The 24,471-nt window shown below is 40.5% G+C and overlaps 1 protein-coding gene across 3 annotated transcripts; it reads left to right on the forward strand.

Annotated features, from left to right (window-relative positions):
* The first annotated feature begins 8,824 nt into the window (after positions 1-8,824).
* Positions 8,825-22,792, forward strand: LOC105544620 (cytochrome c oxidase copper chaperone). 3 transcript variants are annotated; one of them, XR_001006796.1, is made up of 5 exons: positions 8,825-9,027; positions 11,033-11,121; positions 19,799-19,862; positions 21,464-21,536; positions 22,100-22,792. XR_001006796.1 is itself a non-coding variant. In XM_011987176.1 (3 exons), exons 1-2 carry the CDS (start codon positions 8,921-8,923, stop codon positions 11,115-11,117), a joined length of 192 nt encoding a protein of 63 aa, XP_011842566.1. In that variant the 5' UTR covers positions 8,825-8,920; the 3' UTR covers positions 11,118-11,121; positions 16,646-16,779. The 3 variants fall into 3 exon arrangements, 2 of the variants coding, with proteins under 2 accessions (XP_011842566.1, XP_011842567.1); XM_011987176.1 differs by lacking the exons at positions 19,799-19,862; positions 21,464-21,536; positions 22,100-22,792 and adding an exon at positions 16,646-16,779; XM_011987177.1 differs by lacking the exons at positions 19,799-19,862; positions 21,464-21,536; positions 22,100-22,792 and adding an exon at positions 11,477-11,887.
* Positions 22,793-24,471: the final 1,679 nt, after the last annotated feature.

A 24,471-nucleotide genomic window follows, 5' to 3' on the forward strand; every position in this document is an offset into this window, starting at 1 on the left:
ATGCCCAGGCACAATTGACCTTTTTCATCCAGTGATTAGCCTGGCCTTCTCCCACAAGCATGTGGACAAGTTGATTAAGATCAGAGAAGCTGGGCTAGTAAGCTTCAATTGTAATGTTAACTTCATCAGCAAAGCAAAGAAGGTCCTGGGTAACTTTAGGAAATTCCTTAGCTTTAACATGGATTTCAGCCTTATTCCAAGGACACAGACAATCTAAGGAACCTCAGGATTGTTAGTGGGTCTAACTCTAAAGTGATGAGTTTTTATAGGTTGAGGATGGGAATCAGAAGCTGGGAGGGTAGTAGGGGAGGAAGTATCAGGATTGAGTAGGGTTTTCAGAAAGGGAAGGGTAGAGAGGAGAGAGAGGTGGTGGTACCAGGCAAAAGAAAGACTCTGATTTTCTAAGACCTTTTTAAATCTTCCTTTAGTTGTTTATCTGTCTCAGTTAACTTAGCGATGGTATTTTGGAGTTAGGTGATTTTCGAGGCTGGAATACATTTAGATGTTTCAAGATATCACTTAAAGTATATGCCCCTTTCAGGCAATTTAATTTTGTAGCCATAGCCTTCTAATTTAGTTTTAAGAAAAACAAGTTTAGGGAGTTCAAGAGATGGCCATTGTAATTCCAAATTTTCTTTGGTATAATTGGTCCATTGAGATAACAAAGAATAGGAAGATGGACCATAATACTTAAGCATATAACAAGCTCAAGTCCCTAGTGCGGGGGAGCTATTTTGGTATATCTTTGAATTTGGGGAGCCCATGTGTAAATAAATGTATCCAAGTGAGTCAGTGCAAAGCCAAACACACAAAAGCCAAAATAAAAACCAAGCACACAAAATGAACCAAAGAGTGAAGTACATACTCACCGGGAAGAACGACAAAACCTTCTTCAAATCCCTTATAAATAGGAGTCTTAATAAATAGGAGAGGAAAGGCCCTTCATAAAGAAATCCCAAATAAAGCTGAAGAACTCAAATCCAAAAAAAAAAAAAAAAAAAGGGGTGTTTAACCCAAGAAAAACTCACTGTGGTGGAAAAAGATCACCAGGGGAAGTAGGGGGCTCAAGGGGTCTGACTGTGAGTGCTGCACACCATAGTTCCAGGGGCCATTTTCTTTCCAAAGTCAATCTGCTTTGCATCTCACTTCTGACACCATGTAATGTCAATAACAGATAAATATATAGAGGCTAATCTCCAAACAAAAAGAGTTTATTTTGCAATAAACAAAGAAATAGGATTGTAATCTGTGACAAACACACAAACTGAGGTGGTCTCCAGTATATTTAAAAAAAAAAAAAAAAAAAGGAGATGGTTGAAGTTTCATTGGGAAAAGAGAAAGGTCATATAAGTTATTATGAAAGAAAGTTCACTGATGCTTGTGGCATTTTGCAGGAGCTGGAAAGCTCTGATTGCTGGGTGTCAAAAGTTACTAAGCAAAACAAGCTTTGAAGTCATGGCAGCCATTTGTTGTCAAACTAGTCTTAAAATTGTAGCAGCTATTTCATTGGATTGGGCTTTTGGGATAGTTTCTGGAGCAGGCTTTTGAGACCTGAGTGTTTTTTCACCCCTGTGGTCCTCTAACTCTAAATTTTAGTTGGGTATAACAGGAATGACTCCATTTGTATAATCAATTTTCACTTTAGATAATCGACCTGTGGTAGACAGATTCTTAAGGTGGCCCCTGGATCCTGATCTCTTGGTGTTCATGTTCTCATGTGATGCCCTCTTTTCGAGTATTTTAACCAATAGAACATGCCAAATATGATAGGATAGATGTAATTACATGGTTCTCTTACATAAGACTGTAATGCCCATATTTCTGGGTGGCTCTCTCTCCCTTGCTGGCTCTGAGGAAGTAAGTGACCATGTTGGGAACCCTATGTGGCAAGGAACTACAGGAGGCCTCTAGGAGCTGAGGGTAGCCTCCAACTGATAGCCAGCAAGAAACCAAAGCCTTTAGTCCTACAATTGCAAGAAACTGAATTCTGTCAACAACGTAAGATTGGAGCATATTCTTCCCCAGTAGAACCACAGATGAGACCAAGTCTTGGCTGAAAGCTTGATTCAAGTCTTGTAAGACCCTAATCAAAGAAGTCACTTAAGTAATGCCCTTAACCTACAGAAACTCTGAGACAATAAATACGTTTTACCACCAGGTATGTGGTAATATTGTTATACAGTTGTCTTAGTCTCCTTGGGTTGCAATAACAAAATACTATAGACTGGGTGGCTTAAACAACAGATATTTATTTTTCACAGTTCTGGAAACTGGGAAGTCCTAGATCAAGGTGCCAGTCAATTTAGTTCCTGGCAAGGATCCTGGCTTTACTTCTGACTTACAGAGGGCTGCCTTCTTGTTGTATCCTCACGTGGGTACAACAAAAGGGCTCTGGTCTCTTTCTCTTGTTATAAGAGTACTAATACCATCATGGGGTCTCCATCTTCATGACATCATCTAAACCTACTTATCTCCCAAAGGCTCCATCTTCAAATATCATCACATTGGGGATTAGGGTTTCAGTATATAAATTATGGCAGGACACAAACATTCAGTCCATAGTAATAGCAATAAATGACTAATACACAACCTTTGTGAAATTAGGTTGTGTCATTTAGGTTACTTGTATTAAAATAACTTTGATATTGGAGAGGGATATTAGTTCATAAAATTTAATTAAAATGAAGTACATAGTAATGTTGGGAGATAATTCTCCATGGGCGCACATGTTTCTGCATGTCTTCTTTTTTTTTTTTTGAGACAGAGTCTCACTCTGTCGCCAGGCTGGAGTGCAGTGGCATGATCTCGGCTCACTGCAATCTCTGCCTCCCAGATTCAAGTGATTCTCCTGCCTCAGCCTCCCAAGTAGCTGGGACAACAGGCATGTGCCACCATGCCCAACTAATTTTTGTACTTTTAGTAGAGACAGGGTTTCACCATGTTGGCCAGTATAGTCTTGATCTCTTGACCTTGTGATCTGCCTGCCTCGGCCTCCCAAAGTGCTGGGATTACAGGTGTGAGCCACGATGCCCGGCCTTCTGCATGTCTTTCAATGGGTGGCACTGTTTGCCTTTGTTCCTTTGTGTAGGAAACAATCTTGGAAGACAAAGGTAGTGTCTCCTTTGGGAGCAAAAGTCAGACATTTTTACTACCCACAACTAAAGATTTGAGTTTCCTAAGCTCACTGTTCCTTTCCTATAATTCAGCCCAAGGCATATGTGGATACCATCTGGGTTTCTTCACATCCGCCTGTGGACTTGGAGCTCAGGGAACTGGCACAAAAATGCTGATATTCTGCTGCTGCTATTGCTATAAGTAATAAATTGTCTTTCATCTGTGACCTAACTGCTTGGAGGCTTCCACCAATAATATGGTTTGGCTGTGTCCCTACCCAGAATCTCATCTTGAATTGTAATCCCTACCTGTCAAGCGTGGAACTGTTACCGGGGGTCCTTGCTCCCAGAGCTCCCAAGATGGTGGTGGGCTGCTTCCAAAATGGAGGTGGGCCACTTCCAAGACGGTGGCAAGCCTCTTGTTCTCTGACCTGGGGTTCTTGGCCTCACGGATTCCAAGGAATGGAATCTTGGGCCATGCAGTGAGTGTTACAGCTCTATTAAAAGCCGTGGGTCACGGAAGAGAACCGTGGAACCCAGTGACTAGTGTTCAGCTCGATTAGGACAAACCCAGGCACTTAGCCATACAGGAACAATGGCAAGCCTTTAGCCTGATCAGGAGCAGAAATGGGCGCCTCACTGGATCAGGAGCACACGGACACCCTGCCGGATCCGGAGGGATGGGAGTCAGCCGCGGGTCTGCGAGGGCGGCAAACAGCAGTGGTGAATAGAGAGCAAAAGCTCAGCTTGAGCAGTAACAAACACGGACCAGAAGAGTGCAGTTGTAAGATTTAATAGAGTGAAAACAGAGCTCCCATATAAAGGGAGGGGACCCAAAGAGGGTTGCCGCCTTGCCAGCTCGAATGCCTGGGTTTATATCCGGATCCTTGTCCCTCCCTCTGTGCTCCCAGGCAACAGATGATTGGCTATTTCTTTACCTCCTGTTGTTGCCTAATTAGCATTTTAGTGAGCTTTCCTTACTATCTGATTGGTCGTGTGTGAGCTAAGTTGCAAGCCCCGTGTTTAAAGGTGGAAGTGGTCACCTTCCCAGCTAGGCTTAGGGAGTCTTAGTCTGCCTAGGAAATCCAGGTAGTCCTGTCTCTCAGAACCTGGTGGAGGTAACTGGATCATGGGGGCAGTTTCTCCCATGCTGTTCTTATGATAGTGAGTGAGTCTCACATGATCTGATGGTTTTATCAGTGTCTGGCATTTCCCCTGTTGGCACTCACTCTGTCCTACCATCTCATAAAGAAGGTCCCTGCTTCTCCTTTGCCTTCCACCATGAGTCTCCTGGAGCCTCCCCAGCAATGCAGAACTGTGAGTCAATTAAACCTCTTTCCTTTATAAATTACCCAGTCTCGGGTATTTCTTTATAGCAGCATGAGAACAGACTAATACAACCAACATTCATAAAACTGTGGCAGGCAATTTGAATAAAATTGCAGCTATAGAGAATGTCGTACAGTACATATTTACCTGTGGAAACTGGAAAGAATTTTTTTATTTGCAGGGGCAGATATAAGTAGAAAAATCACCTTACTTACTTTTGTAAGTTAGTTTGTACAAAGTAGACATAGTACATTAGGCCAATGAGAATTTAAGTCTTGTAATTCTTATCTCTCAACATATGGTGTCACTCCTTCTCCGCCAACAACTACCCACTCTTACTTGGTAAAGCTGCCACACCTGGGATTAGTTAGGCCTGAAAAATGGCTAAAAATACCTTTATCATAGAAGGATTTTAGAAAGTATTTTCTTAGTTGTTGCTTCTGGCATTACCAGGGCTGTCATGCATCCACGAAATTGCTGTTTGGTGCCACTGGTAGCTAATGTCCCCATTCAATAACATACAATAAACATATTCACTGTGTTATGAAAAAGTCCACTACAGTCACCACTTCAAGTCTTAATGCCTACTAATTTAGCAATTATAGTGATAGCAAAGCATTCCAAAGGTTTAAAAGAGTTCCAATTCTGGTTAAAATCAAAATTGAGGAGCAAGAGCTTGATATAAAAGGTACAAATCAAACTAATCTCAGAGTTGCCTTTGTAAAACAGATGGGTGAATTTTATCTTTTATTATTTGGTACTGATCAGCCACCTAGTGTTAATTTAAACTCTAATTACAGCTCTCTAAAATTATTTTTCTTGGGGGAAGTGGGCTATTAAGATTTTTGTTGGGGGTAGAAAGGGAAATGATAAATTTCATATGTTATATACTCCTACTTTTCCTTTAATACCAAAACAGGCCATCCCACAAATATAAAAACATTTAGGCTAGGTAGGAAAAGAAAAAATGATAAAGAGAAAGAAGAAAAGCATAGTGATAACATAAAAATCAAAAGTTGACCTTAAAGCTTACTTTATATAAATTATTATTATTTTGAGACAAAGTCTCACTCTGTTGCCCAGGCTGGAGTGCAGTGGCATGATCTCGGTTCACTGCAACCTCTGCCTCCCTGGTTCAAGGGATTCTCCTGCCTCAGCCTCCTGAGTAGCTGAAATTACCGGTGCCTGCCATCACAACCAGCTAATTTTTGTACTTTTAGTAGAAACGGGCTTTTACCATGTTGGTCAGGCTGGTCTCTAACTCCTGACCTCAAGTGATCCGCTGGCCTCAGCCTTCCAAAGTGCTGGGATTACAGGCGTGAGCCAGCGTGCTCCACCTTACTTCATATTAAAAAAGGTGGAAGGAAAAGTAACCCACATATGTCGGTTAGCTGTACCATCCTGAAACAAGAGGATAGTTTAGTAGCTAGATATAAAGGACTAAATATTTCACTTTGGAAAGGCCACTGTTCTTTTTTTTCAAAGTCAGGAGAATATTTCATCCTGAAGAAGCAGTTGTTGAAAGAGTGTAAGGGTTACAGCGCTCAGTAAGGAAACCAAAGGTTTGTAAATGTCTGGAACATAGCAGGTCAAGGAAGTGTGCTGCAGAAAGGGCTGCTACTCAATTTTTTTGCCTGAGGCCTGCCAGTATTAGCTAACCTGAGGAAGTCACAGACAGTGTTATCACAACCAGTAATCTTTCTTCCCTGAAGCAGGGAGGGACAGTGGGCCGAAAAGTCTCAATTGCAGAAAAGTTCTTTGAGTCTTTGGGTCTGTAATCTGTTCCTACTGTTTATATCAATTCTCTTAACTCTCTAAACTCTTGTTAGATATTTATCTTCCTTTTCTTCCTTGTTCATTTCCTATACATAAAAATGCAACAGCACAAGTGAATGGAAATCAATGATTAGTTTTAAAATAAAAAAATTGCTTTGCATTAATTAATTAATTAAAATTTTTTGAGCGTCTCACTATATCACCCAAGCTGGAGTGCGGTGGCACAATTTTGGCTCACTGAAATCTCCACCCCCTGGGTTCAGGTGATTCTTATGCCTCATCCCCCCAAGTAGCTGGAATTACAGGTTATCACTCCTGGCTAATTTTTGTATTTTTAGTAGAGATGGGTTTTCACCATGTTGGCCGGGCTCGTCTTGAACTTCTGACCTCAGATTATCTGCCTGCCTCAGCCTCCCAAAGTGTGGGATTACAGGTGTGAGCCACTGCACTGGGCTTTGCCTTGCATTTAGATAAATTAAGTAGGATAGTAGAATACAGGGAGAAGATGGTGAGACTCAGTACTGCCACTTTCAAGTTATGAAGCCTTGAACAAATCATGTACACCTCTGAACTTCAATTTTTCCCCATCTATAAATGCAGATAATAATTTCGACTGCAATGAAGATTAAATGATGGCTCACAACCTCCACAGCTCTACGTATATGGAAGATATTGTGGCTGAAGGTGACATTGTTTCAACTGAATACACCTTCTAAGTGAACACATTAGTTTTTTTAACTCTAAAAATTTTTTAAAATATTTAGATTTCAAATATGTTCTCCCAATTGTCATCTGTTTGTTAACTTTGTCTATAGTAATGTATGTAAAACCCCAAGCCTTTATTTTGATGCAATTTCTTCAATTTTTTGACATACAATTTGTACTTTCGAAATGTTGTAACATAAGTTATTCCTCCATCCCTCAGTATTAAAATATTCTCCTCCACAATTTGCTATTAATTTCACATTTCAATCTTTCCCATGTAGGCCTTTAATGCATCTGGAGCTCTTCCTTTTAATGTAGTGTTCAATTTTCTCCAGATGGTTAGCCTATTTTCTTTTCCCCATTGATTTGTTGAACCACATTTTATTGTATATTAAGGTTAGAAGTGATGTTGATATTGCTCATCCAGGAAGCACTGTTTGATTAGCAAGATTCTAAACAATGTGAGTTAGCACCTAGTTGAAAGAATTGATAATAATGGATGAGGGTGAATTTAGAATATGAGGGTAATATGTTGTATTATTAAATATATCAATCAAGAAGGAAATAAAAATCATGCTTATTGAAAGTTTTCAGATGACAAAATGGGGATGGTCTTAGTAACTAGAAAAATACACATATAGAAATTACTCTTATACAGCACCAGTTCACAGACACACCTGTAGATTCCCTGAGCTAAATATCTATAATATAGTAACAAACTTTGATTAGGTGATACTGAAAGTTTGAGTACTTAAAAACACCCATCACCAGGCGGCTATTGAACAGCGCCTCGAAGTCCTGCTTTAAAAAATGATTTTATTGGCCAGGCGCAGTGGCTCACGCCTATAACGCAGCACTTTTGGAGGCTGATGTGGGCGGGATCACCTGAGGTCAGGAGTTTGAGACCAGCCTGGCCAACATGGCAAAACCCCGTCTCTACTAAAAAATGCAAAAATTACCCGATCGTGGTGGTGCACACCTGTAATCCCAGCTACTCAGGAGGCTGAGGCAGGAGAATCGCTTGAACCCAGGAGGTGGAGGTGGCAGTGAGCTGAGATCATGCCACTTCACTCCAGCCTGGGCAACAGAGCAAGACCTTGTCTCCAAAAAATAGAACAAAATAAAATAAAATTAAATAGAGTTTATTGCCTGTTTCCAACAGTTCTCTGCGGGAAAAAAATCCAATGATTATATCCATTTCGTTGCGAATAAGACGGGCACCAGTTAACCTATGTACCTGAGGAAATGCTATGGAAATGGTATTTTTCAATATTATTCATCAGTATATTAACGAATATATGACTGAATAATTCATACTGAACTCAAATCAGTTGGAGATGGGCTATAAATGCAAATTAGCTGAGGATTGAATGTGCGTAGGAGATGTATAGGGGGTTAGAGGACCTTTTAAATTCCCCCAACAGTTGTGGTTTGGGTGGTTCTGTGTCTTTGCTATTCATTTTTAAATAGGTCAATTAAAGGAAAGGCCTGCAGCGTGTGGGGATCAGGAAGAAGGCAGATAAAAAACGGGGAAACTAGTCTGTTATTCAAGAGAACTGGCTTTCGCTTGTGGTTTCTCCTGTTTGGCTTGAACAAATCATTTCACCATCTTGGGCTTCCGTTTCGATACTGGGTGGGGAGGAACGGGTGTTACAAGATCTCTCAGTTGTCTTGCTGCTTTCCTTCTTCGTGAGCCCTCCCCAAGTTGATTTAACAAATTCTCTATAACCTAGAGTCCTAGAGTGTAAATACTACAGTCCAGGTGACCGGTCAGCGGGCCTCCTTGCGCATGCGCTGATGTGGCACCCTCTCGCTAAGGCCGGCATTTTGCCTCTGCTGCGCACGCGCCCCTTTTAAATCCCCCACCTGTCAGAGAGAGGCAGGACTTCCTGTATTTTTTTAGAGCGACTGCCGGAAGTGGCAGCGGACAAATCGGCGTTTGCGGAGGCTCGCATAGATTTGGCTGTCTCCGCTCGTAGCTGCTTTTGGCGCGAAAGATGCCGGGTCTGGTCGACTCAAACCCTGCCCCGCCTGAGCCTCAGGAGAAGAAGCCGCTGAAGCCTTGCTGCGCTTGTCCGGAGACCAAGAAGGCGCGCGATGCGTGGTCAGTGTGCAGCCGGAGAGGGCGCGGCCGACGAGCCTCGGGCCGCGGCCTTTGCCTTCCGGTGCCTCTGGCCTACGCCCTCTGCCCTCTGCCCTTTTCCTTCCCCTCTTACCCCCTCCTCTTCCCTGCCTCCTCCCCCCCGCCTCCCCCCCCCCACTCCCCGCCTCCACCCCCCTCTCCCGGCCCCCTCCCCCTTCTCCCGGCCCCATTGCGGCGCTCTGGAGATAATTACTGGGCCTCGTAGGTTTCCTGGTCGGCTCTCTGTTGACTTATCCGGTGGCTTAGTCCCGGGAAGCGATGAAGAAAGAGGAGAACCGCTAGCTTCAACCACTCATTCCTTTCTACAAATGTGTTTTGAGTATCTGTTCTGGGTTAAGCACTGCGTTAGGTCCGAAGATGTAGACATGGATAAAGATGGGTCTTGATATAAAGGAGCTTAAAGTTAATGGAGACATATACCAATGACTTGTATACCACGTGGTAAGGGCTATGATAGAAGATTTGTTAAGACCAAACAGGAAAGGTTTTCTGGTAAATTCTAAGGCTTCCTCCCAAAATTTAGAGACAGTAGGACACGGTGCGTTCCTTACAGTGCTGAAGAGTTCCCCTTCAACCCTTTTAAGGCAACCAAAAGTTGAAAATCAACGTCTATGGCGCAGGGGACAAAGTATTCAGAATAGTTCATCTAGATTGTCAGTCCACAAAAGGTTTGTTCTTATTTTATATATCCTCTTTTGTGGAGCAAATCTCATTAGAAGACGTCCTGAGATAACGTGAATGTGCATCTCTTCCTCTGGCCCCTTTTGTCTTCGCAAATAATATAAGAAAGAAATCATTAGTGCTGTAATGGGATAATAAAAGTGTAGGAGCTCAGTGCTTTTATTAATCCTCAGTATTTTGTGAATAATACTGTGAAGGCAGGATTGAAAGACTGCCGTCTGAACAAATTGTTCCAGTGGTAACAGTAAGTGCTATTGAACCTTGAGTAGTATGACAGCATGATTAAGAGTCTGGGATCCACAGTCAAGGTTTGAATCTTAATCCACTAACTTGGTGACCTTGAGCCTCATGTGTCTATAAAATGACTCTAATAAAAGAAACTCCCTCCAGTATTATTGTAAAGGTTAATGGTACAAGCCATGTCAAGTGTCTAGCACAGTGTACATGGCAATAAATGATCAATGAATGCTAGCTATTATCTTCACAATGATCTCACTCTCCCAGGCAATCTCTCCCATTTGCAGGCAGCTCTTGAGCTCTTGAAGGATGAGTAGAGTTTCGATGGAAGGAGAACCTATTCCCTTCTTTAAATTCCTTTTGCCTCCATTGCCTCAGACCACGTGGGTTCTCCCCAAATATCCGTAGTCAGGAGTCAGTTTTTCCTTGTAATTGAGTTTGGCTTAACTTGATTGTTTGCTAAATCACATTTTCAGGCCTTAGAAATAAAGCTGTGTAGTCCTAGTCTTGTCTTTGTGAATTTTACAAGTAAAATGTTCTTTCATCATCACGAGGGGGTGCTCATCTTGGTCTCCTGGCTACCAGATGTTTTTGGTGTTTATGTTTTTGATGTCTTGTAATTAGAAGTAGACTTATTTGGTTGTATTTGAATGTAGGGCAAAATCAGAAAGGTAATTTCTCCGTGATAATAAGCAAAAAATTGATCTGTTTTCTGTGCCCTTCATTTAGCATAAATGTTTTATTCAGTCAGTTTATTTCTTTATAGAGCAATGTTACTCCTTGGATATTGACTAGAGGCAATATTTAATATGGGTGATTATTTCTTATCAGATTTACCCCCCAAAATCACTTATCTGTGTAATGTCTTCATAGGCATGGAAATATCATAAGATCAAATAAAAACAAAGCTGGTTGAGGTAATAGCATTTGTTTTAACTCCAGCTACATTCCATTATACCCATGTTTTGTCTCCCTGCCCATCACTATCATGCATACTTAATAATGTGCTTAATGCCTATTTAGATAACAAGTACATTTTGTTTTATAGTATCATCGAGAAAGGAGAAGAACACTGTGGACATCTAATTGAGGCCCACAAGGAATGTATGAGAGCTCTGGGATTTAAAATATGAAATGGTAAGCTTCTTGCTTCAAATTTGTATTGCTTTACAGATTTAGCAACAGTTGGGCTACATTCTCTCTGAAAGGTAGTTCACCTGGTTAATCTAAAATGCTTAAGTATCAATTTGAAAAAACCATGATTTTTCAGTTCCCAGTGAAGGGAGTAAATTATGTCAGTAAAGACAGGCATTTAGCAGATTGGGGAAGGGGAGAATTGAGCTTTTAAGAAAGGGTTTGACAACAGTCTTTAGGTCTCATGGCTTTAGGAAAATTGTCTGACTGAAGGAACTAAAAGAAAAATATTCTCTTTCTTGTTTCTAATATTGTGAGACTTCAGTAAATGCTTTTTTTTTTTTTTTTTTTGAGGGAGGGTCTCACTCTGTAACCCAGGCTGGGATGAAGTGGCCCAGTCACAGCTCACTGCAGCCTCAACCCCCCAGGCTTGGGTGATCCTCCCCTCAGCCTCCTGAGTAACTGGGACTACAGGTGTGGGCCACCATGCCTGGCTAATTTTTTGTTTTGTTTTTTAGAGATGGGGTTTCGCCATCTTGCCCAGGCTGATCTCAACCTCTTGGACTCAAGCAGTCCTCCTGCGTTGGTCTCTCGAAGTGCTGGGGTTAGAGGTGTGAGCCACTATGCCTGGCCAATGAATGCTTTTAAGTAGGGAGTGGGTATCCCATGGAAGTATTGCTCTCTGAAAAATGAAAATGGAATTGTAGTTATTTCTTTTGTGCCATGCTTTATTCGAATAAAACTAAAGCCTCAGGCCCATTTTTTTTTTTTAATTAAAAGTAAACTTTAATGTCAAAAATGCAAACTTGGGGAAGACAGAAAAGATCACACACAATGCTGTTACTTCACACTTGGAAGGTTGCACAGTGGCTGGGCAGAGGTGCTCCTCACTTCCCAGACAGTGGGGCAGCCGGGCAGTGGCCCTCTTCACTTGCCAGGTGGGGCGGCAGCTGGTCAGAGGCGCTCCTCACTTCCCAGACAGGGTGGAAGCCGGGCAGAGACGCACCTCACTTCCCAGATGGTGGGCAGCTGGGCAGAGGTGCTCCACACTTCCCAGACAGTGGGGCAGCCCCGCAGAGGCGCTCCTCACATCCCAGACGGCGTGGCAGCCAGGCAGAGGCATTCCTCACTTCCCAGACAGGGCAGCAGCTGGGCAGAGGCGCTTCTCACTTCCCAGACGGGGTGGCAGCCGGGCAGAGGTGCTCCTCACTTGCTAGACGGTGGGCAGCCATCCAGAGGGGCACCTCACTTCCCAGACGGGGTGGCTGGGCAGAGGCGCTCCTTACTTCCCAGACAGTGGGCAGCCGGGCAGTGGCACTCCTGACATCCCAGATGGGGTAGTGGACCTCAGGCCATTTTTTAAAAGAACTTGGAACTCTTAATCCAAATTTAAGTGCTGAAAGGGACCTTAAGTGATATGTGTCCAACAGTTCCATAAACAAATGATATTCTTTTGTTTGGAAGCTCTTTCTTCAGTTATCAACTTAGCTCACCTCCCCCCCTACACCCCCTTTACTCAGTTCTCTTCAAATGTCTCCTTATTAGAGAGGCTTTCCCTCAACGCCCCATGTAAATTACATCCCTTGCCCATCATGGTGCTGTCCTAACAGAGCTTTCTGTGAACATGGAAATGTTCTGTATCTGCACTTGCCAGTCTGGTAGCCACTAGCCTTATGTGGCTGTTGAGCACTTGAATTGTGGCTGCTAAGACTGAGGTACTGAATTTTTAGTTTTTAAAAATTTTAATAGCTACATGTGGCTAGTGGCTACTTTATTCTATACACTGTCACCTACATATTATATATATTTTTAATTATCTGTGTTGCTTCACGGCAGTTAGAATGTAAGCTCTGAGAAAGTAGGAATTTTCTATTTCATTGACTGTCATATCCCCACCACCTATAACAGTGCCTGTCTCATAGTAGGTGCTCAGTGGAGGATTGTTAAATGAATGAATGAATAAATAAGGAAATTAAAGCTAATGGTTATGAAATGACCCCTAAGGTGGGTTGTGCAGTATCAGAACTGGAGCCTCAGTCTCCAGGCCGATTCCCTCTGCTTTTTGCCCCTACCCTAACTTCCACACCACACTACCACTTTTAACTTAATAACAGCTGAGAGATAATGCCAAAGCCACATGCCAATATATTAGTACTGGAGAGCCTGGCTTCTTTCCCTTGCACCTCTTTCCTGCCTCTTTGGAATTTCACATATGGCCGGTCTTCCTCACTGAGCTATAAAAAAGAAGGGATAAGGAACTTGTCGCAAGCTGATAAGAAGTTACTGTGTAATGGAAAACAGTCTAGGCTGAAAGTCCTGAGGCTTTATTTTTATTCTTCTGATATTTAGTTTAGCATGTTTTTCACTTTAGCTACATTTAGCTTCATCAAGACATTATTCCTCTGAATTTCACGTATTATTTATAAAAAGAGAACCATAATACATTTTGTGATTCTATATATAGTATGGTATATCTTCTGTTGTGTATATGATACGCTTAAGTAGCTTTTAGACTAGATGGTTATTTAAAGAAATGCCGTAATGAACTATTTTGTAAAATAAGTAAATTTGAAGGGGAGTGTGTTCTTAAAAAGTGTAAGTGTACTTTATTAACTATTTTTAAAGATGCAGCCTCAACATTTGTACATGGTTTCCTTGTTCATGATATAAGTCCCTCATCAGTTGCATAAGCTGTAGGCTTGTGCTGAACCTGCCTTGATAAAAAAGGGTGATTTAAAAAAATGCTAATTTTAGGAATATCAAAAGCTTATCTTGGACTTCATCTGAACCACAAAGGTGGTACAATTGTTATTAGTGGCATATATTCAAAAATACCATATGATATCATAGTTTTCTTTATGTTATTGGGACAGAGAGTGAGAATTATGTCTGTGTACTTCATTTGTGTGTAAAAGAAAATGCAAAAGCTTTAGACTTAGAAAATCTACTGTTTAACTGATTGTGTGGTCTTGGGCAGGTCCTTAACTTTCTGTACCTTGGTTTCCTCATTTGTAAAATGGAGACAATAATACATGCCCAAACTACTTCATAGAATTGTTGTGATGATTAAATGTAAAATAAATCATCTGTAAAAACCAGAACAGAATAGCTCATACCTTGAGAGTTGTAGATAGCAGACATTCAGTTGAGGTCTGTTAAGTATATGACTTGATTATTATTGAATCCTGGTTACAGGAAGAACAATCTGAATCCATGTAGGACCTTTCTAAGAATTCAAACTGCATGTTCTTCATTTTCAGTGTAATAATATTTTTGGAAGAGGACTGGGTGTTGGATCCTCGTTGGTCCCAGGTGTCCTATTTCCCCAACCTCCATGGGGAAATGGAGGCACAGTGAAGTCAAAAAAGACTTGCTCAAGTTAAGAGTGGATAGTGGTCAAATTACATTAGAGTTCAGATCTTTTATATTCTCCAAATCACAGGCACTTTACACTTCACTCCTTGTATTTAATGAGATTTTATTCCAACATGTTCATTTTTAGAATTGCACATAATCTTGATCTTCAATCTTAAAACCTCATTATGAATGCTAATTAGAAAGACCTGTTGCTGAAATGTACAGTTGCATATAACCGAGTAAACAGGCCATTGGCTGGAGGGTGAAATCCAACACAACTGTCTGCATTGCTGTAAGATAAACTTAACCTAAATTGGTATTTCTTAGACTGTTAGATCACATTTTTCTGAGAATAGCTTCAAAGGAAAAATATTTTGCAAACTTAGATCTTTCTGGCAATGATCATGAAAGTTCCTGAATTCAGAAACCTTTGTAGATTTCGATGTTATTCCTAAGTAGATCTTAATTGTACCTCGAGTACAGTAGATTGGGAATAAATCTATTATACATTTTTTATACTTAATGTGAAAGTAGGCTACATTCACCCAGTAGTTCTTACCCAGAGGTGCACCTCAGAATCATCTGAAGAATGTTTTCCAAAATTCACAACTTGGGCCCTGGTCTGCACCTGTTGACTGAGAAACTCCTAGATAATTTTCAAGTGCACTTCTCTTTAACAACCACTGGCCTAAGTTGAAGACAAATAGCAGAGATAATGCTAGACGTAAATTATCTGAAAGTTTAGTAGTAGCAAAGGCAGAAACTTGAAAACTCAAGAAAAAATGGGTATGGTGGTGGTTTTAGACAATTTTTTCTATTTTTTGACTGCTTCTTTTACTGAAAAGAGAAATTACAAGAACCTAGAACCTCATTAGAAATATAAGGAGGAAATGGATGGCTACTGTCTTTCTGCCTTTAGGAGTCAGAAGAAGCCTAAAGAACCCATTTTGGAGACTAAAGTCATTGAAAGAAATTAAAGGACTAGTACTGAGTAGTGGTGATATTCAGTATTAAGTTTAACAACTTAACAGTTGGGTGCTTAAAATATGCTGAATTTTATGCGCACACACACACAAAACTGATTATGTATGAAAATCTGATCCCAAGATAATCCAGAAAGAGTAATTTCTGCCATTCAAACGTTTATTCATTCAACAGATATTTATTAAGACCCTGGAAAATGCCGAGGGGAGAAAGATTATCCCTCCAGTCAAGGACTTTACATCCAGAGATATAACCAAACAGGTTTAAATCCACGGTCTTCTACCACGTAGCCCCTTTTGATGTGTAGTCAGTAGCAAAAGTGGTAACAATGCTATGAGCTGCTATAATTGAAAGGTTGAATGGCTTCGCTTTTGGTTGTCTTTCCAAGCTTTTCTATAAATGTATTCTTCCTTTGAGCCTTTTAGAAAAGAGAGAGTTTAGATGTTTGTGTCTTGATGTGGTTTATCTTTATCTAAACCAAATGAAGTGAACAGCTAATTGAGGCAAGTATTTGCATTAGACTTGAAGAGTTAGCTACTCCAATTTAATTACCTTCCTACCATTGTTCTCAATCTTCTGGGATAGGCATTGGGAGCAGTGTGAGAAGCCTGGTATTGACTTGACTGGATCAGCAACCCTATCTATGCTACTCTCCCTTTTTGATTTTTCCAAATGAATGTTAAAAGGTTGCCCTTATCTTGCCTTTGGGATTAAGGGAGTAACTTTCCACAGGAAGTGCCTTGAGTACTGAGCTGACCTTCTGCCTTCTACTTTGTGGATCTTCGCCAGTCATACTTGAATCAGCAAAGAGGGGTTTGCAAGTCTTGTTTCTTGAATATCTGTAAAAATAACTGCTGTAGCCTTTTTTGGAGGATATTTTTGAGAAATACATATTTCTCAAACACACGTATTATTTCTATATATATACACACACAGAGAGGGAGTTTTTACTTCAAAAACTTTTAAAGAGTAAATAGTATCGTAGTAGTTTCACTGATGTTTTTAGTTAGGCAAACCTAGAATTTTAAAATGTTGATTTTGAATTTTATGACTGATTTGGAATAATTCTGGCAATTAGTTAATTACTCATCTGCGGCATTCATTTCTAGTGGTCTTAATTCCCTGACTCCATAGATCTGGCATGATGTTTGAAATCTGACTTTCTAAAATAAATCTTTTTCTGTAGGTGGTCTGCTGTGTGAATAAATAATTCCTGAAGAATGAAGAAGATTAATTTTGGGAGTTCTTTGATGAACTTTGATATGTGGAAAAAGTATAATTTATTTTTAAAAGAAAGTAAAATATTACTAGCGAAAGATCTTCAGTTGTGTTTCTTTTTGTGTGTGTGTTCCTCATTTGCTCACGTGGCTTTTTTCCCCCAAAGGGTATATATCAACAAATCTTGTAACATAAAGTGCTTATATTCTTATTAAAATGTCATTCTGGGAACTCTGGATATCTGTTGTCAGGAGAAAGCAGATACTGATCTCAACCAATGAAATCTCCAGAATTAGGTGAATAGAAGTAGGAAAAATAACCCTTTACCAATTCAGAATCAGTGTGGTAGCCATATCATCTCCTTCAACACTCTTTTTTTTTTTTTTAAACTTTCTTAAAGGTAAGAACAAGCCTTTAGTCTTATTATTTAAACCATTATTGTTTATTAGCTGTCTTTTGGAGAAGTCAGTTTAGATTTTGGATCAGATTAGGGTGATTTGGCTTGGAAGATCTCAACTGTTTGGCATTATGAATCTGTACATGGCTAGTTATTGTTTTGATTTAATTTAATTTAACTTAATTTGGGAGAGCTAAGTAATTAAACATGAGGCCAAAGTACATAAGAAAGTGGCAGTCTTTTATTGCAAATATGCACACACTTTCGGGCGAAGTTCTCTGGTCCTCAGGTGTAGGGGGCCAGGGAAGTCGCGCTGGCGCTCTCGGGTGATGTTCTCCGGTCCACAAATGCGGGGGCCGAAGAAGTCACGCTGGCTCCTGCTAGTGGCAGACTTTTATGAATTGGTACTGGAAAGGGGAGGGCAGTGGGCAGGATAAGGGCGTGATAGGGGCATCTCCGTAGGCGTGGCCGGGTAAGTTTCGATCTCTTCGGATTGACATCACCTGGCGCATGCTCGGTTGATCTGCATCTTCCCGCGCGCGGGAAAGTTGGTGAGGAAGAATCCGGAAGCAACATGGATTATGCCTTCTTGTTCACCTTCCTCCATCTTGTCCTTTCTCCTTTACCCAAACAGTTATATTTTAAAATAGACTAGGATTTTAAGTTTCGTGCCTACAGGTTAGACAGTTGTCTCTTAATTAGGAGCTGGCTTAGGCTGGAGACTGAATTGGGACTAAAAGTCACTAATCAAACAGCTCAGTGCTATGCCATGGTGATGTCTGGAGTTGAACAGAGTGTGATTTCCTTAGTATAGCAATCTTGTCATCCTTGTAGCTGCTGATGGGCTAATGAAGTATGGTCATATTCTGCTTGTAAAGTACATTGAGTCTAAAATCTCAAGAACAAAAGATACTGAGAACATAAGAGGATATGTAATATTCATGTGCCATTGTGTGATGGAAAAAGTCTCTCCTTTATAAAATAAGGAACTGAATCGGATGATTCCTTAAGATTCTTTCCTAATTCATTAAGAGCATGACTTTGATGTATGACAGACTTAGGTTCAATAGCTGACTATGTGACCTCAAGCAAGGAATAGCTTTTTTGGGTCTCTTTCTCAGCTGAAAAAAAAAACCAAAAAAGAAAAAAAACAAAAAGCAGGTATAGAAGTAATACCTAACTTACAGGATGGGAAGTACTAATTAAAAATGATGTATACACAGTATTTGGCACTGTTATTAGCATTCTCTTATTTTATTTTTATATTTTTATTTGAATATTCATTTGGATATACTTTAGTAAGCACTTTGTGATTTACAGACATAATCTACATGAAGAATAGAATCTTGGACAATTAAGACAGGTATGAACCAACTTCCCACCCAATACAGATCTTTGGCATATGGTTATCCAAACTCTGCTTGAATATATCCTGGAACTACAAAAAAATAAAACAAAAAAATCAATAACCTTATCACCCGTTGTTGATTTCTAATATATACTAGTCCAGACTTTTTCTATGCCTTTATACATGTTTTAAAACAAAAATAAAATTTTTTCTGTGCTATATATATTTTAATGAAGTTAAAACATTATCATGTTTTGCCCCTAATGTATTTTACCATCAGTGAGTATAGGTCTACGGTGTCATTTGTATTGACTATGTATAAATTCATCTGTGACTTAACCATAATTTAACCAATACCCTGTTTTTTCTTTTTGCACATTTGGACATTCATTCATTAAACAAATACTTCATATAGAGTGTCTTCTGTATGTCAGATGCCATTCTAGGAATTGGATCTCAGTCTGGAACAGGATGTATGTCAGATAACCTAAATTCTGAAGTTTTGTTTTATTTTGTTGGTTGCTTTAATGGAAACATTATAAGGAAGAAATATCCTGAAATCCCACCAGTCTACAATAGAACCTCTCTTCAATAGCATTCTCTCTCTCTCTCCCTCCCTCCCTCCTTCCCTCCTCTCTGTGTGTGTGTGTGTGTGTGTGTGTGTATATATACACCTTTTACTTTTTTTTTTCTTTTGGCTACCCTGATAACACTGCAATAGAAGTCTCCTTATGGAAAGTCTTTACAAGTGTCCTTTACTAGTCACTCAGCTAAGGAGGGGCCAGAGGCCATGCATGTTTTCAAGGCTTTGAGTGACGACTGCCCCCAAATGATCTCTAGAAAAAAAAATGCGCATTTGCACCTTAGTGTCTCAGAGCACTGATTTCCCTAATCTCTGAGCAACACAATTTTTTAAAACTTTTGCCAGTTTGGTATGCTTGCCTGATTTGTAAAGGACCTGAAAGCACCCTTTTTGGCCTCTGCAACACTTAAAAGTACATCTCACAAGACCCTCTGCCCACCCTTTCCTAGTGCTTGAGTCTTCCCAAAGATGATGTGCAGCATTTCCGTAATAATAAGAGGCATCACCACAGTAACTGGAAAAATGAAGAACTTGGCCTCCTAGTGGGTAACAACCACATTCTAATGCACCTCTTTGCTAAGCCTTTGCTCTTCACAGTAATGACTAAACTCAATGCGGATATATTCACACTATTCTTTCTAGTCCTCTCTGTCTAACCTTGAAATGTTTAACTTGAAGGTTGATGAAAACAGGATCATATCCTTAAGTAAGGCCTATCTTGGGATTACTACGTCTTTCACAGGTCTAATGTGATCTGTGATGTGATGGAAAAACCATGATCCTCATTTTACAGGTGAGTATAGGTGCTCGGAGAGGTTAAGAAAATCACCCTGATCCAATAGCTGGTAACCTGTGATGTAAGCTGAAGCCCAGTGTTCTTTGATGTACTAGTTATCCAGTATAAACATCATGTATTTGTAGTTATAAATTCACTTAATGCATACTTAGTGAAGGCCTGTTATTTGCAGGTAACAGCCCTAGTGTTGATAATTCATGTGTGAATCAGACATACTTTTTTCAAGATGAGAGGTTGTTTGATTCATCACTTGCTGAGGACATACTGTATGCCAACTATACAGAGTAGTAGTCAAAGAATAGTAAGACATAGACTCTTCCCTCAGAGAGCTTATAGTCTAGTGGATATATATATATATATAAACCATAGAAATATAAAGTTGAATGCTCAGTGGTATGATGGATATTCCAAGATGCTTTCCTAAAGTGCATGTGTGATTATGCCCAGTATTTATTTCTTTAGGTATTAAAAAGTGCTAGATGTTCTGTCTGTGTTGATTATGGTGCTTTTGATAGCAAGTAATAGAAAATCCTCTTAAGGATAACTCACGTAGCTGGAAGTCCAGTTAGAGTCAGCTCTAAATGTGATGATATCATAGGATCACTAATTTCATCCAAGACTCAAGTTATTTTCATCTCAGAGCTTTCTCGTCCAGGACTGATGAAGCCCATCATGTGCTTTCTTGTTCAAGTGCAGCAGAAGAGAGGGAAACCATTTCCTGGGCATGGACTCTTAGTCCCTTTTCTAAAGTCTGATTGAGCCAAATTAGGTTATATGTATTTTTATGGACCAGTAATAGTTATCAACGGAATACGTTATGCTGATTGGCTTATACAAGATTCCCCACCTCCACCCCACCCCCGCTTAGATCCATGTGCAGGTTTGACATCTGGACAAAACAAATTCTGTTGCAATTGAGGAAGAGGTAATTGGATATTGAATAGACAACTAGATTTCCACTGCACCATCTTGTTCACCTAACAGGTCACCCTGAACGGTCAAACTGAGTTTGTAGGAGGAATTCCTCTCGTAGTTTACTCAAACTTTAGAAAGAAAATTATTGGTAGAGCATAATTCTGATGTTCAGTTTTTATAGAATAAGACAATTAGCAGATGTTCAGAGAACTGTTCCCTGAAGAGTTGTCCTTCGGGAGATCTGAATTAGGATGCTTTCAAAAGCAAGCACTAGAATACCCAACTATGCTGATGCAAGCAATATAGAAAAGTAATTTATCTCCCTGTTAGGAAGTTTAGAAATTAAAAGCTCCAGGTTTGAGACAGTGGCTCAGTGGTGCTTTCAAGAACTTAGCCTTGGCCGAGTGTGGTGGTTCATGCCTGTAATCCCAGCACTTTGGGAGACCGAGGCCAGAGGATCGCTTGAATCCTGGAGTTCAAGACTGGCCTGAGCAATGCAGTGAGAACCTGTCGGTACAGAAAATAAAAACATTAGCTGGGTATGGTAGTACATGCCTGTAGTTTCAGTTACTTGGGAGGCTGAGGTGAGAAATCACTTGAACCCAGAGGACTGAGGCTGCGGTGAGCCGTGATTGCGCCACTGCATTCCAGCCTGGCTGACAAAGCAAGGCCCTGTCTTAAAAAAGCAAGCAAACAAAAAACCTAGGCTTGTTCTATTTTTCTGCTCTTTATCCTTCTCATCCTTAGGCATATCATATCTCATGACTATGGTAACTTCAAGCATTACATCATCACACAACTGTTCGAGCCTGGATGAAAGGTAGGCCTGCTGTCTATCAGGGAGTATGCTTTTTCCCAGAAGCTCCCCCACATACTTTCTCTTACATCTCATTGCTCACATGTCTCCTTTTGTGCCAGTCACTACCAAGGGGAATGAGATACTGTGCTTGGCTTCAACCAATCTTAGATCAGGCTCTGGCAACCTAGGGAAAAGCCCACCTTCCTTAACATATTGCCCAAGCAAAACTAGATTTGCATAAACTAAAGAAAAAGGGGAAATGGCTATGGAAGTCAACCAATAGTGTCTGCTTAAGTTCAACTGGACACTGTGTGTCTAGACCCTAAAATTATGCCTCTGTTTTATTTTAGTATCCATACTAGGAAAGTGTTAGCCTCAAGCTCAGTGTTTCTCAAACTGTATGTGGTGAAGAACCAGCTTTTTTCCCCTCAATTCATCACAGACCAACACCAGGAAAATGAAATAAACCCATACAGATTTTAAAATATACTATACAAACCCAGAATTTTTGTTCAAAGGCCATAGTTTCTCTGGGATTGCTATAAAAAATGTCTAAACTCTCACAATTTCTGTCCTTACCCCAGTGTGAACCAGCATGGACCAGTAACAAACAGTTTGAAGACCAGGCTGAGTTCATGACCACACTTGTTGACTCTGCTGACTTCACAAGCTGGCCCCAGCCTGCCTCACCTGCCCCTTGTCTGCTGCTCCTTTTGTTCACCTACAACAAGCTGTTCTCTGTTACCAGAATATGCCACATATTTTGTTTCACTTCTGGAATTGACTTTATAATCTGTTCTTTCTTCTTGGAATGCCCTCCTCTAGCTGGGGAAAATTTTTTAGACCAGATTAAAAGTCACCTTCCCTGTGATGTTTTCTCATGAAAAAAATATTTTTTTAAGAGACAGGGGTCTCACTACGTTACCTAGGCTGGTCTCAAACTCCTGGGCACAAGTGGTCCTCCCACCTCAGCTTCCCAAAATGCTAGGATTACAGACATGAGCCATCACGCCCCAATCTCATGAATTTTAGTTAGGTTATGGCAGTATAGTAAAAGTCCCTATACATTAAATTATTTGCTCCCTCATCAGTGTTTTTTCTTTGAATCCTAGGTACACTTGTTTTATTGGATTACAGTTTCTGGGTCAGTATCCAGGATAGACTGAAAGTTTCTTGAAGTGATAATTATCTTATTCATCTTTATATCCCCTGTTCTTGGAACACATAGTTTGTCCTGAATAAATAATACCTACTGAAATGAATCAACTCAACAAATGAGAAAACTTCTGTTTCTTTCCTTTTTTCTTTCCCAGATGTTTATTGTGTTCTACCTTCATGTTTGTGTATTTCCTTGTAAGAACATACCATTTTGACAGATAATACATTTTTTTCTTTCCTTTTCTATCAGATCTGGACTTAAACAAGACACAACTTTTCATTGTTGTGTTCTAATCACAGGTCCTATCCTGTGGGCATCAGTTTCACTATTACTGCAGGCCACGTGTGGGGTTTTTGCACCCATGATTCTCTGACATGTATGCCACCCTAGCAACATACTCAGATTTCCAGCAGCAATAGATGAGCTTGTATATGCAGATATGTAAACTCCCAAAAGTACCTGGTAGGATGCTATTAATATATTGTAGAGAATATACAATTCAGATACACACTGACCTGGGCTTTAATCCTTATTCACAGACTGACTAGCTTTGTGGCCTTGGGCAAGTTCCTTAGCCTCTCTAAGCCTGCTTCTTCTATTAAAACAAAAAATAGGTATAGTAAGATAACATGAGAAAACAATAGTTTCTTGGTAAATGTTAGTCCCCTCTGCTGAGACAGCACATACGTGGACTGGCAGGAAAGCAGGTTGAGTGCAGTCTGGGCAGCAGGACAAGTGAACCATAGAGTTAATGGGTCTGCCTGTCTCTTTAATGGGTCAGGGCCAACCTCTTTGGCGGGTCTCCTGAGAAAGATGAGCTGCTTTGAAATTCTATCTTGGGCAGAGCCTTGGTTGCTTCTCCATTTCTGTGCTTCTGACTTCCCTGCTTACAGCTGGCAGGGACAGCTACTCTGGAAGCTCAGGGCCTGCATGTCTGTGGTAGAAGGATGAGCAGCTGCTGCTTGTTAAAGTAGGGGGGTTGTTTGGGAGGCAGGCGAGTGACATAAAAACAGTATATGGAAATCCCCAAACCCCACTGTTCAAATGACTTCAGGGGTCCAAATCATGTCCATGAAGTGGACTCAATGACATTTCTTCTCCAGACACTCCAGCTCTTTCCTTTACTGATTTTTTTCCTCTTAACTTTAGAAAGGAGGAAATACGGTATATATTTGTTGGTCAGATGATTTTAATTAGGTTGAGAAAAAAATGGCTTCCTTCAACATGCCGTGCATTTTCATACTTCTGTGCCCGTGCTTCTGCTGTTCTTGCCACTAGAAATGCTGTTCTCCCTCTACCTGCCTGGTGAATTCAACCTCTAAACCTTAAATTAGAGGCCAGCCCTTCTTTGCATCTTCCCTCCCTGATGCCACCCTTCTTTCTAGGCCGCCACCATCCTTCAAACTTAACTTGGTTGTTGCGCTTTACACACTGAACTGCCTTTGTTTTTTGAGGTCTCTTTACCCTAACGGTGAAAGTTTCTCTTGAGGATTTTTGATCCCCAAGTGCTTAGCTCATAAAAGGCACTCAATAAATATTTGTTGAGTGAAAACATCCATATTTGACAATTTCTCATTTCTCTTAAATTTTTATCAAGTTATAACAGCATAGTAAAAGTCCTTATGGATTGAGTGCTTGATTAGTTCTGGGAGGTTACTGAGCGCCCCACCTGCACTTCAGGGGCAATAGGATTAATGGTAGTAAGTACTGACCTAACAGCAGGAAGAATCAAGGAGTCATTTGGAATCCATAGAATCATTCTTTCTCCCTTCCTTCCTTCCCTCCCTCCCTCCCTCC

Source organism: Mandrillus leucophaeus, unplaced genomic scaffold, assembly GCF_000951045.1.
Source record: "Mandrillus leucophaeus isolate KB7577 unplaced genomic scaffold, Mleu.le_1.0 Scaffold302, whole genome shotgun sequence".
Classification (NCBI taxonomy): domain Eukaryota; kingdom Metazoa; phylum Chordata; class Mammalia; order Primates; family Cercopithecidae; genus Mandrillus; species Mandrillus leucophaeus.

Bases quoted from the DNA above. Each gene is read 5' to 3' on its own strand.
- LOC105544620 (XM_011987176.1), top strand. From the start codon at position 8,921: ATGCCGGGTCTGGTCGACTCAAACCCTGCCCCGCCTGAGCCTCAGGAG. The intron at 9,028-11,032 runs GTCAGTGTGCAG...TTTGTTTTATAG, and splicing joins AAGAAGGCGCGCGATGCGTG to TATCATCGAGAAAGGAGAAG.